Source organism: Sceloporus undulatus, chromosome 10 (genome assembly GCF_019175285.1).
Source record: "Sceloporus undulatus isolate JIND9_A2432 ecotype Alabama chromosome 10, SceUnd_v1.1, whole genome shotgun sequence".
Taxonomy (NCBI): Eukaryota; Metazoa; Chordata; class Lepidosauria; order Squamata; family Phrynosomatidae; genus Sceloporus; species Sceloporus undulatus.
This window is the reverse complement of record NC_056531.1, coordinates 2,970,853-2,997,651: the sequence shown is the minus strand read 5'-3', so window position 1 is coordinate 2,997,651 and position 26,799 is coordinate 2,970,853. Positions and strand designations below refer to the sequence as shown.

The 26,799-nt window shown below is 43.6% G+C and overlaps 1 protein-coding gene across 4 annotated transcripts in view; it reads right to left on the bottom strand.

The window, feature by feature from the left end:
• The window catches only part of NOS1 (nitric oxide synthase 1), a 135,568-nt gene that overhangs the window by 43,669 nt on the left and 65,100 nt on the right, over positions 1-26,799 (bottom strand). For all 4 annotated transcript variants that reach the window (XM_042441771.1, XM_042441768.1, XM_042441770.1 and 1 more), the window contains 2 exons: positions 18,048-19,220; positions 1,995-2,127 (listed from right to left, as the gene is read on the bottom strand). In XM_042441771.1, coding sequence (XP_042297705.1) covers positions 1,995-2,127; positions 18,048-18,784 — 870 coding nt within the window. In that variant the 5' untranslated portion in view covers positions 18,785-19,220. The remainder of the gene's footprint in view (positions 1-1,994; positions 2,128-18,047; positions 19,221-26,799) is intronic.

Here is a 26,799-nt window from a genome sequence, read left to right as displayed (position 1 = left end):
AATAATAATAATAATAATAATAATAATAATAATAATAATAATAATAATAACAATTTTAACTGTCAACTGAATGCTATGCAGCTCTGGGAACTGTAGTTTTGTGAGACATTTAGCCTCCGCAGAGAACTTGGGTGCCACAACTACAATTCCCAGAATTCCTTAGCACTGAGCCTTGGCAGTTAAAGTGGTGTCAAGCTGGATTTGTTCTGCACTGCAGATGCAGCCTTAGTTATTGTCCCTCTAAGGCATCGAAAATTATTTTGGGGGTGCAGGGAGAGCCAAGTAAATCTGCAGCAAGCGACAACAATGTCTCATGGCACCTTAAAAACTTTACAAATTTACTACGTCAAACTGGATGATCCAACAAAGCAAGATGTTTGGGAGTTGCAGGACAGATAAAAGGAACTAAGGCCTGTTACAGACTGCCAAAATAAAGCTGCTTCGGGTCTCTTTGGAGGTATGCTTTTTAAATGATGCATGCATCCTAAGAATCCGGAAGCTGCACCAAAGCTGCACTCCAGTGCTTAGGAATGGAGTGTGGCTTTGGCACAACCTCTGGACTCTTAGGACCCATGAATCATTTAAATAGCATACCTCCAAAGAGACCCGAAGCAGCTTTATTTTGGTAGTCTGTAACAGGCCCAAGTCTTTATTAGCACAGTTAAACTAGAGAATTTGCTTTTACAAGATGCTGCGACAGATGTCAACTTGGATGGCTTTAAAAAAAGATGAGACAAATCCTTGGAAAATAAAGTCCCAGTATGCCACCATTAGCCACAGCCTCTCGACACAACAGTTGGCCACCAACAGAACAAAATAATGGGCTAAGTAAGACTTTAATCTAATCTAGAAAAACTATTCTTATATGCATACAGATGTGACATTCTCTGCCCAGAAGCTCAAACAACACAAAGCAGGAGAAATGGGTTTGCACTTCCCAACTTTTCTGTAAAGAAGCTGAGGATGCTCTGATAAACTGGAGAGAGGAGAGGGAAGCAGGAGCAGAATACGGGAAGGGTTTTTTAAGCCTTCCTCGCCTCATGTTCCAAGGGAAATCCATCTTTTCCTGAAGCTACAATTAGCCTTAGGAGGGAAGTTCTCATGGGGGCCAAACAATGGGAGGATTTCGAACACAGAAAGCTTCCCAAAATGCTATCAAACTGTTCTTTCACCTTTGACCACAGGAGGCGTTGCTGTACTTTGTGCTTATGGCTAGGAGATATATAACAGAACTAATCCTTCAGGTTCATCGTGTAGAAAAATGGCTATATTCCTTGGGCAGGGATGCTTAACAGCAGCCAGCAAAAGCAAACAAGGCCAGAATGAGATAAAAAACAAACCCAGATTTTTCAGAAGGGTAGAATTCAGAGACATAGCCATGTTAATCCTGAATGTCAGTTTGCAAAGGGATCTTGTAGCACCTTTGAGGCTAACAACATAGAAGAAGTTGTAGCATAAGCTTTTGCAGATTTGGTCTCCTTCCTCAAATGCACAAAGTGAAAAACACCATGCACCTGAGGAAGCAGACCAAGCGTACAAAAGCTTATGCTATGACTTCTTCTACGTAGTCTCAAAGGAACCCCCTGCATACTAGATTTTCCAGGTCACATCACATCACATGCTGTATAACACCCAGTTCCTAGGGAGAAAAACACGAAGCCCAGTACTCAGCCTATGTAGTGGCCAAGGTGCTTTGGAAAACCTGGGAGAAGCAATGGCTCATACACTGCAAGCAAGTATATTGGAAGGCGATAGATTCACATTCTCAGCGCTTATTTAATAGTATACAAGCAATATACTGAATTCACTTGCACCTTGTCTGAGATGATACCCGGCACTAGCCCAGTGCTTCTTGAATTTTGTCCCTCCAGATGTTTGGCATTTCAACTCCCGGCCATCTTGACAATTGACTGGGCCTTCCAGAAGCTGAAGTCCAAACATATGAAGGGCCAAAGGAAAGACTACTTTCACGACCTCTACTTTTTATCACCTACCTGGTCCTTCTCGGATGTGGTGTTGCTCACTCCCGTGGATGTCTCAGTCTTTTCCCACAGGTCACTGAAGACTCGCTCATTCTCCATGCCAGCTGGCAATGCCTTTGGTGACTTTTGGTCTACTTCTTGCATACTGGGGAAGGAGAAATAAAAACGTAACAATCCATCGCTCAGCAGGAGATGAACTATCACTAGTCTCTATGCAGGCAGGTATGAGGCATGGACCAAGCAGGGTGGACATCTTGTTTTGCAGGGAAGGACCTCCCTGCTCACTCCATTGGCTGCCACTATATGCAGGCTGAGCTTCAAGGGAACCATAAACTTTGAAGCAGAGAGAGCCCAAATTGTCTGCTATTCATGGCTCCATACAGACAGGCCAAAATAAAGCTGTTTCGGGTCACATTGGAGGTACGCTGTTTAAATGATACATGCATACTAAGAATCTGGGTGCCCCGCCAAAGCCACAATCCAGTCCTAAGGACTAAAGTGCAGCTTTGGTGCAGCTTCTGGACTCTTAGTACGAATGCATCATTTAAACAGCATACCTCCAAAGTGACCTGAAGCAGCTTTATTTTGGCCTGTCTATATGGGGTCCATGTTTCCCTTTAGAAGTACCTTTTGCAAAAGCCTATGCTCAGGGGAAAATAAAGCCAAGGGACCATCCTTCCTGGATCTAACCAGGCTAATTTTTGCCCCGCTTTGCATACACAGTCACCCCTCCGTTCTCACGGACTTGAGGTTGGCAGTCTTGAATATTCATGGAGGGGTGACCTCAGTTATTTTCAATGGGGCATGCCCTTACAGCACGCGCCCTGCGCATGCTCACAAGCACATGCTCCATTCAAGACTATGGGGCTTGAATATTGGCGAGTCTCTGTTTTCGCAGAATGGGTGGGTCTGGATTGGATCCCCTGCGAAAACAGAGACATAGAACCTATGGGTTAATGTTTATTATATTAAATTACTGAATCCAAAACCTAGTCTCACTACTACCATTTTTGAGCAAGGTGATCGAGAGAGCAGTCGCCAATCAACTACAAGCAGTCTTGGAGGAAACGGATTTTCTGGATCCATTTCAAACCGGATTCAGGACGGGATACGGAGTTGAGACTGCCATGGTCACCTTAGTCGATGATCTCCGTCTGGGCATCGACAGGGGAAGTGTGATCCTGCTGGTGCTCTTGGACCTCTCAGCAGCCTTCGATACCATTGACCACGGTATCCTTCTGGAATGCCTGAGGGAGTTGGGTATTGGAGGCACTGCATTGCAGTGGTTCCGGTCCTACCTCTCAGGGAGGTTCCAGATGGTGTCGCTTGGGGACAGTTGTTCGGCCAAGAAGGAGCTCAAATCGGGCGTCCCTCAAGGCGCGATTCTGTCCCCAATGCTGTTTAACATTTACATGAAGCTGCTGGGTGAGATCATCCGGAGACATGGAGTAGGGTGTTATCAGTATGCTGATGACACCCAAATATATTTCTCTATGTCTCGGACTGAAGCAGTGACTAAGGATGGCATCTCTCCTCTGAATGCCTGTCTTGGGGAGGTAATGGACTGGATGAGGGAAAACCGACTCAAGCTGAATCCAGGTAAGACGGAGGTACTCGCTATAGGAACCCCGAATCCAGGAATGGAGTTGTGTCAGCCAGTTCTGGATGGGGTCACACTTCCCCTGAAGGATTCTGTTCGCAGCTTGGGGGTGCTCCTTGACTTGTCACTCCAACTGACAGCTCAGGTGGATGCAACAGTCAAGAGCGCCTGCTATCAGCTCCGTCTGATACGCCAACTGCACCCCTTCCAGGAGCCGAGGGACCTGGAAACAGTAGTACATGCACTGGTAACCTCTCGATTGGACTTCTGTAATGCGCTCTACTTGGGGCTACCCTTGTGCCAAGTTTGGAAACTTCAGTTGGTACAAAATATGGCAGCCAGATTGATCACGGGAGCTTCTAGGAATGACCATATAACACTGGTCTTGAAGTTCCTGCACTGGCTGCCTATTAGTTTCCGGGCAAAGTGCAAGGTGTTGGTGATCACCTTTAAAGCCCTACATGGCTTGGGCCCAGAGTACTTGAGGGAACGCCTTCTTCCCTATTGTCCGCCCCGCACACTAAGGTCCTCTGGAAGAAATCTACTACAGCCAAAAAAATCTAGATTAACATCAGTTTCCCAGAGGGCCTTCTCTACTACTGCTCCTAAACTATGGAACGACTGCTGGAGGAGATCCATCACATTCCCACTCTGACAGCTTTTAAGAAAGCACTCAAGACGGATCTCTTCTGGCAGGCCTTTCCAACTTAGTTACCCTCCCCAGATATAGAGATATTGTCCCCTCATTTGTCTATTCTTCCCCGCCTATGTTTCTGCCTTTTAAAATGTTTTTAATGTTTTTTATACTATTATTGTTTAATTCTGTTTTAGTACTGGGTATGGGGGGGGGGGGCGGTAGGTCTAGGGTTTGATTTTTAACTTCATTGTAATTGATGTATTTTATTGTTGTAACCCGCCTGTATTCTTCGTGATTGGGCGGGCTATAAATAAATCTTTATTATTATTATTATTATTATTATTATTATTATTATTATTATTAATGTAAAATTGAGGACATTTGGGGGGAACGATGAGGGGGTTCACTGTTTATGTTCTTTCCCCTGCTCACCCTAGCCCCTGCCCTCCTCATCTGAGCTTTTCACCTTGTGGTGGCCAGCAGCTGCAGTGGATGAAGCTGCAGGATGAAGTGAAGGAATGGATGGGAAACTGACAGGATTAATAAGAAGACTAATAGGAGAATTTAAAGAGGACTCTAACTATTGTTCTGCCACTGTTTCTGAAAGAGTTGTGATACTTGATCTTGGGTTGAGTATGATGGACGATGAAGATCAGGGTGGGTTTGGTATTCAGATATATATATATATATATATCTGTGGTGCCTATAACCTATAGCACACAGGCTCTCTGGCACACGAAGCCATCTCTGAGGGCATGCGGAGATAGTTGAAGGCACGGAAGGAGGGGAAAGAGGAGGAACAGGCATGTGCCTCTTCCCCTGCCATCCCCTGCCTTAAACTGTCTCTGGGAAGTCCTGCCCCTGGAAGTCCCATCCCAGAAGTCCTGCCCTCCCTGGCACTGGGTGATACCCAGTGTAGTAACACTATTCAGTTGGGCACTAAATCTCTAAAAGGTTCTCCATCACCGATATATATCAATTAAGGTTTGTGTTTCCTGCATCCTTCATATGTGTTTATTTCTTTTAAATCTCACCCATTCTCTTTGAATGGATGGGAGGGTAAGAAATAGGATTCTCCAAAATCTGTTCCCTTCAGCTGTTTCCTTTTGTCCCCAGCTCAAAACAGGGACAGAAGGAGGAAGGAAATCATGAATGGGATTTTTTGTTGTTGTTGCTTGCATTGAAGCAAGGTTTTAGTGCAGTAATTTCAATTTAAACAACAGGTTAGAATTAACAGACTTAAAAGAAAGGACATACTTTCAACATAAATTGAAAGTTTTCTTCTTAAAGTTTTTAGTGCAAAGGAAATGTAGTGGACCCTTTCCAGTAACTTTCTGTCCCACTTCTGAATGCATTTGTACTAGCAGCGAACTGATTCTGCAAAACACAACAGGCAATGAAACAAGGTCCCTTTCCCAGGATTTGCAAAAAGAAAAAAGATCATTGCCAGCCTGTTACTTTGCAAGCTCTAGCGCTCTGTCAGGTTTCACCTCAAGTGCATCCACTCTTCATTGCCTCACTCATGCAATTGTAGGAAAGATACATGGCACAGTAGGAGGCCGGGGCTGTTTCGGTTACTTTGCTTGCCCTCCCTCTACAAACTCCTAATATTCTCTCTTTCCGATCAAAGACTGGACAGATCTGCTTTTGATCACAGTTAACCTAGTTATGACAAGTGGAAAGTTAGACAGAGCAGATAGGTTGCAAAGGTCTTCGCTTCATATCCATGCAGTTATTCTAAGAGAAAATGTTTGAACAAACAACTCTAGGGTAGGAGTGGGGTGGAGTGGGATGGGGTGGGGTGGGGAAGGCACTGAGGAATAGTCTTGGCCCAATGGCAAGCAACCTGGATGAATCACCATGCGTGAGCTGGGGTTAAAAACAATGGGAATTTCATAACAAACGCAAACCCTAAAAACAGCAGGAAACTGAAGTCCTTAAGCGACAAGTATTTGGGGACAGGGTGGAGCACCAAGCTCTTGGGCTCCTCATTCTGAGGGTATTCGATCCAAACACTGAATGCAACAGCTATGAACATTCCCATTTCCTATGCCCAAGAAACCAATAAACAACATTTTGGCACCTGGAGGCAGAAAATATTAGCTGTACTGTATATACTCATGTATAAGCCTAGACATTGTAGTCTAAAAATTGACCCCAATAAAGCAGAGTCGACTTATCCGTGGGTCAATATAACTGCTGTACTTGAACTCTTATTTTAGAAAAGAAACCATCTCCTGGTGAATGACTTGCAACACATAATGGAATATAGTAGGCTCTCCTTATCCATGGATTTTTTATCCACAGATTCAAGCATCCACAGCTTGAAAATATTTTTTAAAAGTATAGGCGGGATACAAACCGCCGCTTTGCGGCGTTCCCCCGCCGGCGCCATTTGCTCCGCGCGGGAGCTGCAGCATCCAAACCGCGCGGCTCCCGCGCGGAGCAAAAAAGAAGCTCCATTTCGGAGCTTCTTTCTGCAGCGCACGGATGACGTAGCGAAGCGCCAAGGGCGCATTCGCTACGTCATTAGCGCCGCGACACGTCTGGACGCTATGCGTCCAGTACGTAAAGATGGCGCCGGCCATGTAGAAGGGCCGGCGCCATATAGTACGTATTGTATACGTACTAGGTTTAGTGGGTGCGGAAGCACGCCCCTTCCTAACCCTAGTACATATACAATGGCCTGTTACAGACAGCCAAAATAAAGCTGCTTCGAGTCACAGGGAGGTATGGTGTTTCAATGATGCGTGCGTCCTAAGAGTCAGAAGTCACACGCCAAACATGCTCCAGCCCGGAGCGTGGCTTTGGTGTGGCTTTACTCTTAGGACGCACGCATCATTGAAACACCATACCTCCACTGTGACTCGAAGCAGCTTTATTTTGGCTGTCTGTAACAGGCCAATACGTACTATATGGCGGTGTGTATCCCGCCATAAATTCCAAATAGCAAACCTTGATTTTCCATTTTATATAAGGGACATCATTTTGCCATACCATTATATTTAATGGGACTTGAGCATCCACTGATTTTGTTATCCACAGAGGATCCTGGAATCAAACCCCAGCAGATACCAAGGTCCCACCATACATGTGAGCATTTCTCCCTAATATTTCTATATATTATTCTAATATTATAATGGTGGAATATTATATATTACACTTCTATTATTCTCACCAATATATACATTCCATGCACACTGGGGACATCTACGTTGTAGAAACAATACAATCTGACACCACTTTAACTACCATGGCTCCATCCTACAGAATCCTGGGATTTGTGGTTTTGTGAGATACCAACACACTTTGGCAGAGAAGGCTAAAGACCTTGTAAAACTACAAATCCCAGGAGTCCATAGGATGGAGCTACAGCAATTAAAGTGGTGTCAAACTGCATCATTTCTATAGTACAGATGCACCCTAAGATGCACATTTGAAAATGAAGGCCTACATCAGAGAAGAGCAACTACTGAAATACACCTGCATTTGGGGAACTAGAGAGTGCCTGTGATTTGACAGCCAGTGTTACATTACATTGCACATGGAAATTCTTACTACTGTAATGAAGTTGCACAAAGCCCGGACAACAGGCTACAATCTGTTTCTTTATTTGATTTATATCCTGCCTTTTTTCCAGAATGGGACCCTGGAGAGGCTGCAGGCCTTCCTCTAAAAAAGATAATGCAACAATAAAAAGCTGATTATATTATCAAAAACAGTCAGGCACTGAGGGCAAAACAGATTTATGATCGTATGTGGGGCCAGGGGAGGAATCCACAGAACACCCTTTATCTTCTGGTCGCAAAGATGTATGTAAAATATAAACTAATATTTCCAAGAATATTAAAACTGATAGTAAAGCCAAGCTAAACTGGAACGCTTATCAGTCTTGAGTGTGGGCAGAGGAAGCATCCTGCCAGCCATTCTTCTAATCTGAAGTTGGTTCAGTGTACAGTATATATTCAGTATATACTTGACTATAAGTCCACCTCATGCGTAAGTCGAGGGCAAGTTTGGGGGCCAAAATTATGGATTTTGCTATGACCCGTGGATAGGTCGAGGATAAAACTTAGGAGCATATAGCAAAGGATCTAAAGGATGAAGCAAAGAAAACAACGTCAAAGATCTTACAAAATTCCAGCAGACATAACTCTTTGTGCTCACTCTTCAGGCTGGATGGATGAGAGAGCAGAGCGGGTCAGTGCTTCCAGGACAGATTACACTCTTGCTTTTCACCAGGGGATAGTTCCTTCTTTTAAATAAGAGTTAAGATACAGTACTTGCATTGACCCATGGATAAGATGACTCAGGTTCTTGGGGTCAATTTTTCGACCTAAATTCCTAGACTTATACATGAGTATACAGAGTAAATTAGGTGCTCTTGGGGAAAGAAAAACATGATACAATGGCCTTTTAAACCTTTCCCCATCACAGTTTATTTACCATTTGCTTAGATTCTTGGTCCAACCAAGCAAGATATACACACTTTTCCTGTAGAGATGTGGCTTAAACCTATGGGAGGAATCCTCATATTGAACGGAGTCACTCCTCACAGACCAGGTCTCTGGCTTGCAAAGAGCAAACACGGAGCATAGGATATTCCCACCACGCTAAACACGGAGTGTGAAGGAGCTGGCAAAAGTTCATATGTTCTTTCCTTGCCTCCTTCCCCAAATCTGACAGTTCATGGCTGCTTCCAGCATGAAAATGACTTTCTCCTTAAACACTTTACTCCTATCTCTTATCAAGAGCACACCAAAGGACTTTCACAGCAGGAGGCTGTTGCTATTTCATTACATCAATATATTTAGAACAAAACAGAACTCCACACGCAAGCAATTGCCAGCACCGCTGCTGGCACAAAGGTCTGTATTTCGACCGGGTTTTTCATTGTCTGTTTTTAAAAAAGTACCCCAATGATCTTTTGATAACATCAAGATTTCAAAGATTTCTCACAGCCAAGCCACAGCACTTCTGCACAAAAGCCACTTTTATCAACAACAAAATAAAGGGAAGGTTAAATTATTTGGATTTTTACGGAATCGTCACATCAAAGAAGCATAGAGGTTTTATTATTTTTAACCTCCCCAGCAAGCCTGAGCTCATTCTGAGCTTTAGCTGTTCTGACTTTTCCCTTACAAGTACTGGCTATTAATTTGTATTCCCCTTTGGTGATTTATCCCTTCTTCCATTTCTTGGATAAGTCCTTTTCAAACCTCAGCTAATCTGAAAGGTACTTTATACATCTACCCTGGTTTCTGCAGACACCTCCTACTTTACTCCTTACTGGAACTGTTTGCAACAGTGCCTTTAATATCTTGCCTTTTAGAAACTCCAATTTATCATACAACAAAATCCAAAAATGCTTTATGAATGACCAATAAAGGTATCACTCTTTGGTGGATTCTGTATTCTGTTGTATTTTGCTGCGTGGCCAATATGGCTATGCCTGAATATGTTTTCACCTATCATAAATTCCCTTCTCTTTTGAGCATTTCTGACCATGAGATCTCATCTTAAGATTATTGAAACCACCTTTCTTAATCTCCAGAGTGTGGGTCTGATGAAACTTGGCTTCCCTCCTCCTCTGTATAACCAATGTCAGGAGAATGTGGTCACTTCTACCCAAGGATTTCAATACTTCTAGTGCATTGAGCAGTTCCTCCCAGTTGGTTAGATCAGGTCCAGAATAGCTGATCCCCTTGTTGCCTGTTCCACTTTCTAGATAACAGAATTGTCTGCAAGACAAGCGAGGAATTTGCTGGAAATTCCATTCTTGGTAGAATTTGACTTCCAACAAATATGAGAGTGACTGAAGTCTCTCCCCTTTTTGAGAGTTTAGCCATCTGTTCTAGGATGGCATTATTTAAGGTCCAAAACACATCGCAGAAATAATCCAGTTTGAGGCTGCTTTAACTGACCTGGCTCAGTGCTAGGGAATCCTGGGGACTGTAATTTATTGTGGCACCAGAGCTCTCTGATAGATAGATAGAGTAAAGCATATAAAATATTAATCCTCAACCTCAGGATGGGTAACATTTCCTTATAACACTTTTATCTTTATTATATCTTTGCACAGTTTGTAGTTCTGCAGTAGAATGCCTGCTTTGCACGCAGGAGGTCTTGGGTTCAGTCTGTATCATTTTCAGGTAGGGCTGGGAAAGATGACTGGCTGAAATCTTGGAGAGCCATGGCCAGTCAGTGTAGTGACCCAAATGGCCTGACTCAGTATGTTTGTTTTGATCTAAGGAAGCTTTACCCCCCCCCCCCCCCCCTATTTTAAATATGAAAACCTGGGATGTAAAACCAGTAGGATCAGCCGTTGGCCACTTTTGGAGACAGAATATTGGAGTAGGTGGATGTTCCCTCTCATTCAACAGGATGATTATTATATATTTTTCTGCTATTCTATTATATAGTATTCTGGTATTCTAAGAATACAAGTCCCATCAAGCTGTTAGCCATCTCCTAAGACTGGCTAGTTTAGTCAGTTCATGTGATGATAGTTGCAAATACAAACCTGTACACAGAAAATGTCATAATAGCCTTCTTCAACCTGACACCCTGCAGATCTGCTAGGGCAAAACTCCCATCCTGCCACATCTAAATGCATCCAAGGAAGTAGACTGTAGTCTCTGAAAGCTCATGCTGCCAACTTCTTTATTTCAGTTAGTCTCAAAGGTGCTACAAGAGCTCTCTACATACCCCCATCACTCTGGCAGACATCTTGACTGGGGATGATGACAGTTGTAGCCTGAAACATCTGGAAGACGCATGATATAATCCCACATCTATATTCCAGTTTCAGCAGACCTCTCAGATCCTTTCTCAGTCCCCTTTTGGAACCAGGAATGCGGTGGAGGACAAAGAGAGGGAAACATATCCCAGGTGTGTTTCAGGACAAGACTTTCAATCCAGAAAAAGGGGTTAGATTTCTAATTGTATGTATTATTTCCTATCTTTAAAAAGAAGGAAATGGCCCCTTTCCCAACTTGGCTTTTATGTTGCTATATAATGGCCTTGATCAGATAAAGTGTGTGTATATGTGTGTAGCAAAACCACCCACAGTTAAAATGCAGGCCAAGGACAACACAGCCCAAAGTTAAGATAACTGCACAATAATGGTTCCAAGCAGTGGGGCTAACATGAGAAAGTGCAAGCCTCTAAAACCAAGAGCAGGTGTATGAAGAGATGGTTTCTGCAAAACAGGAGAGCAGACCACTTGAGGGACATTGTGTTAGTTCGTGTCTTGGGTGCAAGTGCAAACTGACTCGGGTCCAAGCTTACAAAGCATTCAATGTGTCATTGAGTACATGCAGAGTTCAAAGTGGAGTCAGCTAGAATCCTTGCCATTGCAATATTTGGAACAGCATCTATGCTAATGTAAATAAATATCTTGAGGAACATGGAAATCCTAGAAACTTCACCACCACCAGCCACCTGACATCTAAGAGGGAGACCTAGCAGTCAAATAATCTCTTTCCAATGAGCTTATCTAGAAAATAGCCAAAAACACAAACCTCCCCATGTTCTATGCAAAAGGGACCAGTGTGTTTTACTGTTTGAATCAATATGTAGGAGTTGTGAGCAATCTTGCACAATGCAAGCAATTGTTAAGTCACTGCTGGGGCACTGCTTGGCTCAGCCAGAGAACCCATGTTTAAAAGGCTCTTTGTCAGCACCAGCTCCCAGTTGTAAAGGTTCCTTAGAGAAGATGCCATATAGGTAGTGGAATGCCTTCCCCAGACTCACCTCCTCCTCTACCCTGAAGCAGAATGAAAGGCATGTGAAGATGGGTACTCCTTCTTGTCATGGTTTGAATACTCAGAGAGCACAGGTGAACAGGCAATGGCAGGAAAGAGGAACACAGTGGGCCCCTGTTCGAGGGTGGGCCTTGGCACATGCCCAGCACTCCCAGCTACTGATCCCAGCCCTTGCTCTTAGGGTTAGAGTAAACAATATATGCACACTTTCTCCCAATGGCTTGAACAGACACAGACACTGGAAGTTATTAGATTCAGTAAGAGACCCAGCATAGTGCAGTGGTTTGAGCGTTGGACGACTCCGGGGACCAGGGTTCAAATCCCCGCTCAGCCATAAAAAGCCACTGGGTGATCAGGGGCAAGTCACTCCTTCTAAGCCTTAGAGTCAAGCAAAGGAAAACCCCAGTCTGAACAAATCGTGACAAGAAAACCCAGTGATAGGACTGCCTTAGGGTCACCAGAAGTCAAAAACGACTTGAAGGCACACAACATCAACAACAAAGTTTCAGTAAGGTAAGAGATTGTTAATGCAGTTCCCTACCAACATTTGTTCACTCAGAGTCACTTCTCCCCAACTGCTTTTTTTCCCCTATAGGGACCTGAATCTTCTTCTTCTTCTTATTATTATTATTATTATTGTGGTGGTTGAAAATTTTAAGCAAAATAATGGTGGGACAGGAAGGGTTAAGCAGTCCATCGCCACTCGTTTTCGGTTTCACTTCACAGGCTCCACAGCTGCATTTTAATTCACACACACAGACCTAACCCTAGTTAGTGAAAGACTTTGGGTATACTGAACTTATAAAGTCCCACCTCACTCACTGATGTGTATTTCTTCACTTACTTCAAAATGTGGTGTGTCGGCAGCTGTAGTGTTGGGTGTGTGGGGTTCTCCTGCTTGTTCTGCTGAATAGGGTTCTGAAGTTTGGCTCCACAGTCCTGCCCTGGCAATGCCAGTGATCTTACACTGGCATCTGAACAATCTGGCATTGGGCATTGGGCTATCTCTGCCTCCTCACTCACCCATCTGAGCAGGAAGGGAGCTTTGGCAGGTGCCCCAGGCTAGACCTCTTCACAGGCCATTAATGATTCTCTGTTTCAGGCATTGGTTCCTGTTCAACAGCAGGCCTTGTAAAGGTAGCAGCCTGTGTTCCCTCTGAGGTCCAGCAAGGACAAGTACACATTCCAGCTGTACCAAATGAGAAAAGAAGCTGATCTAATCTGAACAGCGTAGGAAAAACACAGATTACTAGCCCCTTTTGCACAGTCTTAATGAAAAGATGCCATAAAGACTTGCAAAGGGGATCTGGGGTCTTAAGAGGTGGCATGTGGCCCACATTCTGGGGATCAAAGGAAAGGAAGAAAGCCACTGCACCCACCCACCGCCTATAGTTAACAGCGACAAGATTGAAATGTACCAAGCAGAAAGGACAAGCACTTCCTACACAAGTACACAAAACCATCATGTGGAAAGATAAAGAACTTGTGTAGCCGGCAGGAGGCAAGGTACACTGCATAAAAACCCAAATGTTTTACAAGTTATTAGCGAGCTAACCAACAAGGATGTACTTGATAGTACATTATTCAGATCTAGGCTCTTAAAAGATATAGAAATAAGAACACGTAACGAGGGTGCAAGCGCTCAGAAAGTACTGAAGCACAGTTCACAACGTCCCAGGTAAGTCCCCGACTCTTTGTCATTACTTCTACTCCAGAGTACCGATCTAAAAATACCTTGCTTCCACTTACACCTTGCACCCACCATCTTATTCAGTGAGCTGTATCTACTGGCAAATCTCTGCAGTATAGAGGTATATTGACCAAATCATTTATCAACAGCAACAACACAATGACTCCACTCTGCCCTGAAGTGATAAAAGCCTAGAGTAACCAGGGAGTATAATAAGAAGGTAAGAGCCAAATTGGCTCAGAACAAAGATTCATCTAGTCTGTTTAAAAAGCGCTCTGTTTAAAAGAAACCAACCTGATTCCCATGGAAAGGCCACAAGCAGGATGTGCGCCACTTGTGTTTTCTAATGCTTGATTGTTGAAAACATACTGCCTTTCTTTCTGGTTGTAAGTTATACCTACAGCCAATGATTGCCTTACTCTCAATGAAATGTGTCTATTTCCCTTTCAAAGCCATCCAAATTGGCATCCACCATTATTTCTTAAGAAAGCAAATCCCCATAACAAAACTACATGCTGTTTGAAATGATGACTCCTTTTATCTCCCCTGGATCTCCCACCATTCTGTTTCTCTGGACCGCCCCGACTTTTCGTAGTGAGAGCAAGAAATGACAATGTTTCTCTATCCAATTTCTCCACACCATGCCCATGTCCTTGCACTGGAGAACCTAGAGATTCATAGAGAGAATGTAGAAATCAAATCCGCAAATAATCCAATCCACAAACGTCAAAGCTGCAAATGTGGAGGGCCAACAGTAGTTTATAGGCGAGTGGGAAAGTGGTACAGAACTCCCAACGTAGTCCCATTTGAAAAGAGAAAACTTCTCTAAAGTGAAGGCACTGGAGAAAAGGAACCTGACTGTGATGCTTGGGACCTACTCAAAACATCAGTAAGAGAGGCTCAGCTAGAAGGCATCCTGCCGGTCAGAAAGGGAAGTACGAAGTCTAAGAGGTCACTCACCAGCATGACTAACAAACAGTGTGAAAGAAGCCATTAGAGATAAGGCGGCTTCCTTTCGAAACTGGCCGTCTTGCCCAAATGAAACAAACTTAAAAGAACACGAAGGAAATGCATGTGGAAAAAGTAAGGACGCAAAAAAAGGATTTTGAGGAACATATTGCTAATGGCATCAGGACTAACAATAAAGAACTCTTTAGATCCTTAGGGAGTAGGAAAGCAGCCAGGGAGGCAGGTAGTCCCTTGGATCAAAATGAAATGAAAGGAAGAGGAGTCGGGAGGCATGAAATAAAAAGGGGAGCAAGTCTAGACCAAAGAACTGGCAGCTGGTAAAGGAGATAGGACATGACAACCATCTTCAGGCAGAGGGGCAAAAATAGAACAAGGTTAGTGGGCACTGAATAAGCCATATGCTATTTTTACCCACTTTGCTAGCTACTTGGGGGTGTGGGGTGGAACTTTCTCCAGGGCCTCCTGGGTCAAGAAGGATAGATATTTGCAGTCACAGCACCCACTGTCTAGTATAAATTGGGGTTTGAAAGACATCTTAGCCATCAACAGAAAGTGTTCAGTTGCACTGATATCCCTGAGTATTTAACTTCCACTTGCTTTTTGTATTTGGTGGTTGATGTATTAGCTTCCGCATTGTTAATACTTAAACATTGTTATTAATAATTAGAACATGGCAATAAGAATTGTTCTTGATAGTGTGCGTAAGGGTCTGTGTGTCTGCGTATCTACTTCAGAGATGAAAAACCTGTGGCCTTCCAACTGTACTCTGTTGTACTGTGGAAAACAGGCCACTTCTCATAAACAAGTGATGGGGAAAGTATGTAGTTGCTGGACTGCAACTCTCATCGTCCTTCACACTACTGGCTCCCAGAGTAGTCATCATGTTTAAAAAAAAAAGAGAGAGAGAGCAAGTTTCTAGACTTTATACCAGAAGGGCACTAGAAAGTGCCAAGTACTGCCTAGTGAAACCTTACATGCCAAGAGAAGTTACTGAATAAGGTGATCAGCAACTGTGTGGGCCTTTTCAAAAACCCTGCAGAAGTTTTTTGGCCCTCCCTTTGACAAGAAGAGACTGAATAAATTAACATAAACCAGAAACATTTAAAAACACATTATGCAAAACAAGAGGCATTGTGTATATCTGCATAATTTATACAGATCACAGAAACCAGCTTTCTTCGTTTGCAAAGCTGAATTTACCTTGCTGCAAGGTTTTAATGTATATTTTTTGTTTAAGTGTATATACACAGCCCTTGCCTAAGTACAATTCGAACTGTAACCCCATTTAGAAGATTGACCCTGTCTCTTAAGATAGTCTTCCCACTAACCATCCCAGCCTCCCGAGAGAAGGTGCTGGTCAACTGATTCAGAGCCTTGAAGCACTACTATGTATGAGTAGAATTCAAAACCACTGCTGCGGCTTTCCCTCTTCGCCCTGCCAGCTTTGGTGCCAATAAAGCTGCTTATCCAGCCTGAAGCTTGGAGGGAATTATTACTAGCAGCTTTGATCACATCCCCTTGTCATTCAGTTATGAAGAAAAGAAGCAGAGTAGAAGCTAAAAAAGAGACAAACCTGACAGCAGTTTCAGACAGGCACCTAAGACAATCTAACAAGTAGAAGGAAAATAATCATCAATGAATTAAGTTCCCTTGAATACTCAGGTATATCACTGTGACAAAATTGTCTTCTTGACAGAAAAAATACAAGAAACAAAGGCTGCAAGTCTTAATTACCTGGCGGCATCAGTCAACTCAGTAATTTATGTCCTTCATGACCACCACAGGTCTGTCCCAAATGATATTTGACCCTGTTCTCATTGCAGAACACACACAGAACCTGGTCTTATGTTGTGCTGGATGGGACGATGGTGATCTTGGTATGGAGGGACTCTCTGTAGTGCTCTACTCCCTGGTGCAGTTGAAGCTCACTGAAACTCAGAGCCTCTGTAGGGTTGGGAATCAATTAAGATGCTTCACTCGGGGAGGCTGGTTGCTTGGTTGTCCGGTGGCTACTGAGGAGTTTCCAGTTGCCTTAGCAGGCAATTCTGTCAAAGATCTGATTGACCTCTGGAATGAGGGAAAGACGAGGACAGTAGCCACTGTTGTTTCTGAGTGTGCCCTTCCATGGAACGGAGCCACCATCCCTGAATAATGGGATGGTGACTAGAGCAGCCATGATGGAAGACATGGAAATATGTCCTCTCCAACACAAGGTAAGTACACAGGAGAGGCTACTCTGTGGTAGTGCTGGCAGGAGAGAAGGCATTTCTCTTGGCCACCAGTGGCAATGAGTCTGCTCAGAGTCACCCACCAGAGCTGCTTCAAGTGGTCAAGGACCTGTTACATCTAGACCCACAAGAGGAGAGTATAGACCATTTGTCAGCTGGTTTGTAAAGCATCTGCCTGACACTGAATAGAAAAATATTCAGTTCCTTTCTGATTTGGATACTCTAGTTGATGCCATTCTGGTGGATGTAACTTTATCCCCTTCCTGCTTGTCCGGCCATAATGGATACCTTTCAGTAACCAATAGTTTCACTGGTCTATAACCCAAACAGAATCTTGGCTTCCGACCTGATTTGAGGCTACTTCTTTATTAATTGCGCCATCAGGGAAAGACTCTGGAGAAGATGTGCAGGGCCTCACTCAACATATAAGACCAACAACATGTTTTGAAGTAAACCACATAGTACATATTACCACTGAAAAAAGAGGTCCCCATAAGAGCATTTAGTCCAGAGTCTAGCATTACTTAGCTGTCTATACTTGGGCTTAGTTGCCAACACTGTACATATATATTGGCCCTGATTCCTACAATGATGCCTGATGGAACACTGGAAATTTTCAAGGTTTGCTCTCGATTCTGTCCAACTCAATACACGCTGGTGTATTTTGAAGCCAAGGCACAACCGAGTGGGTGAATGGTGTCATTTTCATAGTTCATTTCAATTCATTTGATCTAAAACAGACAAAAAAGCAGGCCGCCACAAAATTATGCCTTCTGTGTGTATAACTAAAGCTTCAGTAGGAGCAACCTGACCCACATGTGTCCTAAATGCACTAATTTTCAAGCATTAAATTTGACAGACCAGATCTGAGCTGGAGCTACTAAAAATACACATCTACCAAACATACTTTCATGAACATTCAATTAAGTGACTACTCTGCATGGAAAAGTGATAGGCTGTACACATTTATTTCTAATCTTCCCAGCTGCTGGAAGCAAAAAACCCACTATTTTACTGGTTTTGAGCTAAATCCAATTGTTAGTTCAAATTAAGTAGACCTGGTGCCTCAATAGGGCTTATGTAAGTGTTGACTTGGTAAGTCCCATCCATGGATTTATATAGCATAACAGAGAGACAAACTTTCAAATTACAGTATAGATAAAAAAGAGGCCTACCTGTCCACCTGAACTTCTACATCTTTTGTTTCCATCTTGCGTTGTAGGTCTCCATTGACTTCCTTGCTGTTGCTCTTCAGAAGGTCCAGGACTGGCTCAATCTCCTTCAGCAATTCACTGTTTTCAACGCTGCCATTAACACAGTGATCAGAAACCTCCCCAGTTCCTTTCAGAGCATCCCTGGCAACAGTGCTGGCAACCATCCCATTGACATGCACTGAAGTCTCATCTCCTGGTCCATTCTCTCGGGCACAGCGAGAACTGACAGAGCCACCCATTGTGTGGTCTGTACTTTCCTGTTTATCTTTGACGTGGATACTTGGGTCTGATGGTAGGTCAACCACAGTTGGAGTCACACACAGGGGTCTGGTAACTCGGACAGTTTTTGGTGTCCCGTCACCAGTGAAAGTTGTCTCCAGGTGAGTGGTGAAACCCTCTGGGCCTCTTAAGATAAGTACAACATAGGTTTCCGAAGCAATACTCCTCAGGACTTCCAGAGCAGTGTCATAGTTCATATCCACCAGGGGCCTTCCATTGACCGCTAGGATAATGTCCCCAGTCTGAATTAGACCACTTTGTTCAGCTGCGCCTCCTCTGATTAAGTCGGAGATTATTACTGGTGGCTTGTTGATGCGTTCCTTCACCAGGAACCCAAGACCTCCAACCTTGCGCTTGAAGAGTTTTACTGAGATGACATTGGGCTGAATCTGTTGTACACTGAACACATTCTCTTCCATTGTAGTCCTTAAATCTTCCAGCTTAGAGACCAAGTTCTAGCAATATACAGGTTGTCTCTTGGTTGGTTTGTAGCTGAGACACCAGCCTCTAGAAATTAAGATGAGACCAGAGACAGAGGGAGAGAGGGAGGGAGGAGACAGCTTTATTTCTGTTTATGGGCACTGTACTCAGGGAAGATCTCCTCTCTGGCCTTTAGATGCTTTATACTTTGAACAACTGGTATGTTTCTTGAGGTTATGAGTTACTCACTTCACATTTACTGAGATTCCATATCATTCTCTGACCTCAGTTCTGGAATGCAACAGAGCAAGCAGACCTACGTGGAATGCCAGGTGAACAGAAGGAGACATATCCCACTAAATAAACAGTCAGGAAAGATGGTGCTTGCAGATCAGGTTCCTGAGGCTTTTGGAGTTAACTTCACATCTTCCTTACCTATAAGGGGGAGTAGGGAGGGGCAAAGAAAGAAAGAGAGATCAGGTTGGATGTAACAAAGTATCATATCTGATACAGATATGTGAGTGCTGTGGGTAGCCAGAGAGTTGGATAGTAGATATTAGGCATATGTGATCAGTTTTTGACAAGAATCTTGAGGCCCACCAACTGGAGCCAGGTGCAAAAATGGGGCTCAGGAAGGCAGGCATAAAACTGATAACAATTTGTGTTCAGTCCTAGAACTGAAGCATGCACACAAATCCTCTCTCACACAAATCTACTCTTGTTCCCATCTTTCTTCCCAGCTTTGGAGATGACAGCCAGCTTTGCTGCTGTTACTGTTAAACTACTGGAAACTGGAATCCCTTGCACTCCTGTGGAAGTGATCCTGATCTACTTTCTGTCTGTTAGAATGGGGTCAGGAGACACAGCTTCAGATCCTCTCCAAATATTCCACTGATGAATATCTGAAGGAACTAATCACTCAGAAACTTCTCAATTGATATACAGAACCGAATTCAAATGGATACACCCAAGGAGTCGAAACCAGACACCTTCTATTTATTACCCAAAATACACAAACGAGGCAATCTACAAAAACATATTGTCTCAAGCTATAAAACGCTGCCGGCTGGGTTCTTCTTGGACCATATGCCATCGAAGCTCTGAGCTACATGAAGGATACAATTGATTTCCTAAGGAAAATACAGTCCAACCAGAGAATACTATCCTAGCCACTATGGATGTGGAATCCCTATACAGCCACATCCCACACTAGGATGGACTACAAGCCATCAAGAATACCATCACGAATGAGGCTACAGTTGAAGTAGCCACCAAACTTTGCCACTTTGTACTTCCTCATAACGACTTCCCTTTTAGGAATATGTACTTCCAGGTCAGTGGCACACATGGCACCATATTATATAAACATCTTCATGGCTGACGTGAAACAACAGTTCTTCAGCATGTGCAACCAAAACCTCACCGCTACTGATGCTTTCTTGATGACATCTTTGTAATTTGGTCACATGGAAAGTAATCACTTAAGAAGTTCCACCAGGATTTCTTCCACCTTACCATCAACCTGAGCCTGGAAATCCACACAAATTCACTTTCTTGGCACAATTGTGCAACTGTACAATCAATGTCTAAGCACCACCCTCTATCAAAAACCCATAGAGTGCTACACAGTTTCCACTTAGAACATGCTACCAATTTACAGGTTGTGATCCTTGAACAAGGAAATTACAGTGGAAGACTAGAAAGAGAAACTGCTGAATTGAATTGTATTCCCAAAATCCAATCCATTAACAGAGGTATGAACAAAGACAATGGTTTCATGACACGCTACATAGATTAATACAAGAATCCTGGCAAATGCACATACCACAAAAGGAATCTTCTTGGAGAGAGTTTTGAATCCAGGGAAACTGCAAGCTGTAAAAAGGCCATTCAGGCCACAGCCACCATGCCTGTTTGGGACCTACCCAAAGTCATTGACAGATAGCACCCAGAACCTTACCAGTGTCTTTGTTTTGGTCCCATTAAGTTTTGATTATTCTAACCAAGCATATGGGTTTGTTTAGCATGACAGGCAACTCAACACTTTATAGTAAGTGGGTGGGTGTGGGTGTATGCATGTGTGCACACTTTTGTTCAAAACTGCAGGTGGCCAACACTCTCCACAGAGACCTTCTCTGTATACGCACACACAGTGGAATGTCTTTTCCATTACACATGCACTTGCTGTAAAACCAAAGAGAGGCTTGATTTTTTTGGAAATCTATGTACCCGTGTAAGATTTTTGTTCAAATGGCTATGTATACAAAGTTGCAGTCAAAGAAATTTTGAATCTTTTATAGAAATGGCAACTGGCAACATCCCTACTATCAGTTCTATTTGTACTACACTTTGGTGCACAAATAACTGCCAACAATTCTGGGCTTTGCACTGTGCAGAGCTGACCTGTGGATTTCTAAACCTTCAACATCTTCCTGCCTCTTTTGTCACTTTCCTAGAAGTCAAGTGGCTTCTCTTTACACTTTAATGATCCATCTGAAGCAAGTGACACAGAAAGAATGAACTGCAACATCTTTCGAGGCTGTCACTGACTTCACTTGTTCTGTTGTCTCATTAGAAAAAGAGGAGGATTGGAGGGTGAGGAGAGAAGTCAAAGAGGGCAAACAAGCAAAGCTGGTAAAGTTGTCAAACCATACAGATCTGCAGAATTGGATTTGTCACCATATTTTGGCCAGCAAAGAGAAAAGCTCGTTTCACAGTTTCGAATTAGAGTTTTTAAGACGTGACAAGACGTAACTCACAATGCCTAGCAGTTGAGAAATAGGGTCAGCGTCATGGTCACCCCTGCAATGCCCATGAAGCGATTGGACAGGGAAAATGGAAAATTGCTCTCAGCTTCACTCCCCCATCTGTAAAATAGGTTCAGTGACTTTACTCGCATTGGAATAAGAGCAACAGTGTAATTGCAATAACATAATTGTCCTTAATGAGTCGAATAGCTAGGGATAGGGAGTACTCCAGACACTTGAAAGTACTGTACAAACGTTAACCATCATAATCAGCGTCAATAATCTCCAACTGCACCTCTTTACAGTCTCCAATATGATTGCCACTCATTACTTGCCACAGAAAACTGCTTCATCTAGGAACACTATTTGCAGTCTAGGCAACATTTAGCGTCCGTCCAGGACCATGGTGGCTTGACCTGGTCTACCACTGGCAGGGAAACAGAAATGCCACACAATGTCACCTGAAAGAGTAGTATGCACAGCAACACACTGTAATCCCAGAAGTCCTTTCAGCTTCCAAGTTCCTTCTGAACAGAATAATTCTATTGAGCAAAGGTATCATCCTGTGTCACAACACAAGAGCGAACGTCATTTCCCATGCTTCACAGAGAGTGCAGCCCTCTGAGGACAGCGCCACTTTGAAATATGATGGTGGGGCATACAGAGAGGGGCGAATACTTGATGGAATGTTATCCAAAATTTAAATAAGAGCCAAAAAATATACCAGTAAACATCTAGTAGGACAAATAGAAGCTGGAACAAAAAGGTATTTACAGTGCTACCTCGGGTTACGAAATTAATTCGTTCCGCCGTTCTGTTCGTAACCCGATAATTTCGCAACCCGAAAAGGCTTTCCGTTAGCGCTGGAAAGCCGCTAGCCGCGCTTTGCGTTTGAATTTCGCGCCGAAATAAATTTCGTAACCCGAAAAAAATATCGTAACCCGGAACAGTTTTTTCCAATCTAACTTTTTCGTACCCCGGAAATTTCGTAACGCGATCATTTCGTATCCCGGGGCACCACGGTACCCTGAAAGAGGATGATATCAAGGAAGAGGCTAAAATGGATTTCTCAAGGTAAAGCCAGAGGAAGGGCTACGTTCCGATTTCTAGGTACAGAAACAAGCATTTGCATGTGCTAATATACGAGGTGCAGATGCAAATATAGACATAATGATCACAATTTAAACGCAAATACAATACATTTCCCTTTAGTGGGGCAGACTGTGAAGAAGCCGACCATTCCAGAAGTTAGCATCTCAGCATTTTGGAATTTCTGACCTTGGTCCTTAAGATATGTGGGGACAACTCCAACAACAACTCTGTCTCTCTTCCAAAAATTCCTGGTGGGCTTCCCATAGGAAGTGCAAATACAGTGCTGGATCAGAGAGGCCTTTCGCCTGATCCAGCCTTCCCTTCACCATTACCTTCAGGCTTACCTTCATATTACCTAGTATATCCACTTTCCTCCTCTTGGTAGCCTTCCAGATTCACACTCCCATGAAGAGGAGCTATGCCAATTTGTCAGAAGAAACCTCCCCCCCCCAAAAAAAAAAACCAACACAAATCCCTTTTGTTAATCCCCATTTCTGCCTTGTTAGGGGCTCCTGTTAAAGGGCCAGGAGGTATCATTACCAATGGGATCAGTCTAAAATGAGGAGGCAGTGCACAAGGGAGTGACAGGACAGCCAGCCCCAAATCAAAAAGCTTGCTTGTCAACACTGCGGTCATTAGTCTGTTTTGCCAGACATATAGCCCCATTAGAGCCCATCAAATGTCAGTTCACTGACACTCCTTGAAAAAAAGATTCTTCAGGAAATGTCAGGAGATAGAGAAGAAGCCTCACAGCTTTCCAGTCAAGCAAACTCTCCAAAGGCAAAGCCTCAAGGAAGAGCTCTCTGATTCTGTGCCTACTGAAGGCACAATGTGATTCAGCTTCTTACACGCAGGTGCTCTCTGACAATAGCACTAGTGATGTATCACTGATGCAGAGAAGTTCTGCCACTCGCTCTCAAGCATGTCTTGGCCTAGCTTAGGAGTGGGCAACTTTGGTAGGGCCAGGAAGCAATTTTGCCATGTATGCCATGCCTTGAGATCCACCAAAGACCACATACCCCTCCCCAAAATGTGGTTCCTTGCATTTTTGTCAAAACCAGAAGTTGAATTCCAGTTTGGGGAGGGTAACTAAAGTAACCTTCCTTCCCTTGCTCACAATAAATAACACCCTGTACCTTGCTTTAAAGGAGACATGCCAAGAAATTGTGGACTTCTAGAAATAGCAATTCTGTTTTGAAATCCATGTTTTAAGTTTTGGGTTTTTGTTCCCAGAGGCACACAAAAATGGGCTGCATATTGTCCATCATGGATCTAATTGAAAGATGGAGAAAATATAGCTCTCCGGATATAATGAACTTCTACTCACATCACTTCTCACCACTGGCCAGGATGTTTTGGGAGTGATGGGAAATAGAGTCCACCAACATCTGAAGGGTTCCCCAGTCTAGTTATGGCTGGGAGAATGTCATATAAATCTCCATGAACAGTGCATGGAAGTGCCAAAAAATGGTGGGATATGAAATTTAATAAATTAACACAACTTCCTCAACGAACAAAGGCAGGCATGAAAGGGGAAGGCAGGGGAGATTGAGAGGTTAAGCTGCAGTTTGTTTGCACAGTCAGAAAAGGTATAGGTTGTATAATAGTTTAACTGTGCAAATGCACTCTTGGTCACCTTAGAAGCCTAAGCGTCCAGGCTCAAGGCTGACTCCAAGAGTGCACCTAAACTACAGACCTGCATCTTCAGGGGGAATGCAGTGCTATCCTTTTGCAGGCTGAATCCCTGTTTCCTGATGTGCTTTTCAGCTGTCTAGGTTGAAGTTCACTTTGTTCACCCTCACCCAGTCCATTACTGATATCAGACACTGGCACAGGAAGTTTGTCGCTGTTGGTGTTACCTTGCAAAAATTATAACTGTATTTGCTGTGTTTATTTTAAAAAGTAGCCCTGAACTGCAAAAATAAAAATAAAAATGCTACACTAGCATAATAAGACAGTTCTCGTGCAAGCAAGCTGGATACCTCAACTGTCTGCAAGACATCAGCTGGTCTGGTGGTAGTGTTCAGGATGTTCCTAGATAGCAGTAGCCTACTGTGTTCTGCAGTGACATTGGTAGAACTCAGATGCAAATGATTCCAAGGTGGTGGTGGTGGGGGGAACAGCCATTAGGCTGCTTTGATGGGTGATGCCTCTATTTACATATGAAAGAAGCAGTCAGTACCTCCCACACATTAAAAAAAAAATCCCGCTGACAGTTTCCAGAAAGAACTGACATTCCTAAATGGAGACTAGATGACACTTCCAGAGGCAAAATGGCTGCTACAAACTCCGTCATGCCCCATTGCAATACCTAGTGCTGTGCAGTGACCTAAACTGATAAACAAGCTAGGCGGCTGAAGTTTGGAGAGAGTTTGTGTTGAATGTTATGTAGACAATTCTACCCCACTTGGCTTTTGTTGGATTGTGCATGGATGGTGCCATTATATGGCTTAGGACATTACGGCACGCAGCTTTTAAACTGCGATTTTAGAGGGAAAGAAGCAGCTTTGGTGATACTCATCACATTACGTCACCTCTGATCCGTAGCTGCCCTGTCCCCAACCCCTCCCTTTTCATTCCTAGGGGAAACCCATGAATAACCCAACAATTGCACAAGTCCCCAGGTGTGAAATGCCGCTCCTGGGGCAGTTGTGCGATTGCGAGACCTGTGGTGACACTGTCTCTCCTCTCCCCTGTCCTCCCCGCCTTCCCAAGCAACCAGATTACTTTGTAGTGATGGCTGCTCTACTAGTGGTACATTGTCATTTCATTATCCATTGTGTAACTGCTGCAAGAAGGGAGATGTGCAGAAGAGTCCTAAGTCACTAGATGGCATTGGACTTAATTGTATCTGAGTAGAATCAGCAATTTTCTATATAGGATGGTCGTATGCTCCAGAAAACAAGTGGGATGCACAACAAAATATTGCACTGATGGTCTTCTTTTGGCTGCTAGAGGACTGGTGGTTAGAAATAAGATTGCTGCCAGTTTAGGATATGTGAAAATTTTAACTGAATTTGCTTTTCTGAGAAGAATTTCCAAAACTCACAACCACTGATAGATTTTGGGAAAGCTACCTTCCAAATCAGAAATGGAAATTCAATCGAGAGGAAAGCCAGATGCTTTGGGGAGAGGAACTATGACTTCAGTACAGAATGAGAGGTGGGGTGAGCTGAAGGACACTCCAAGGCCAATGGAAGACTGCTTTTGAATGTTGTGCCACTCCTGCAGTAAAAAATGAGGCTATTTGATTCTACATGTCAGAGCTGAACAGGTTGTTCCCAGGCCTGGCAAACTGATACGCTAGGCAGGAGGGAATCACATAACTACATGTGGAAATAGCATTGTTAAAGTGACTGGGCAATTAGGTAGGCTGCTTGTTACTGGGCCCACAATGGTTGGTAGGAGCAGAACTGTCGTCAGTACCTAGCATCCTTGGGTGGCTGCCAAGGCCCCCAAGACCTCTGAATCATAATAATATAATAATTGACCTTGGACCTCGGAAATGTTACTTTAGGAACAATTCCCAGAATTCCTCAGCTATTCCCAGAATTCCTCACCCATTCCTTATAGAGGTTCAGTACTACAAGGACTTTAAAACAACCCAAAGCAGCTGCAGGGGTAGTGGGCATAAAACCTAAGAGTGCCCCCATGCCAACAGATCCACTGTCCACAGAACAATCCTAAGCATATCTGGGCAGATTCACAGTATTAGAAAGTATGCTAGGCGGTGACCAGATATAAAGAGGATGGAAAAAGAAAGAGGTAACCAGTTTCTTATGGAAGAAGTTAAGAACACAAGAAGAGACTTGGCATTGGTAAAGAATGATGTCCAGAGAAGGGATGTCATGGGACAGCAGGGTCAGGTGGTCCGCATACTTGTCTCCTCGCTTTTCCTCCTGTGGACTGATGCCAGGGCTACCATCAGAAAGTAGCATCCTTGAGCAGTTGTTGGGCCTACAGCACTCTGGCAGGACTCACTCTACCAGCACCTACCTCCTCACACTGAGGGACAGTCTTTCACATGCCACACAACACTCTCTGCTATTTTGTCTGTTACAAGCTAACATAGGCAAACCCCTCTCCCAATTTTAAGTCAGTCATGGAGTCTACTGCAAGTATCCATGCTCAGCCATGGAAACCTCCTTGAGCAAGTCACACACTCTCAGCTGCCT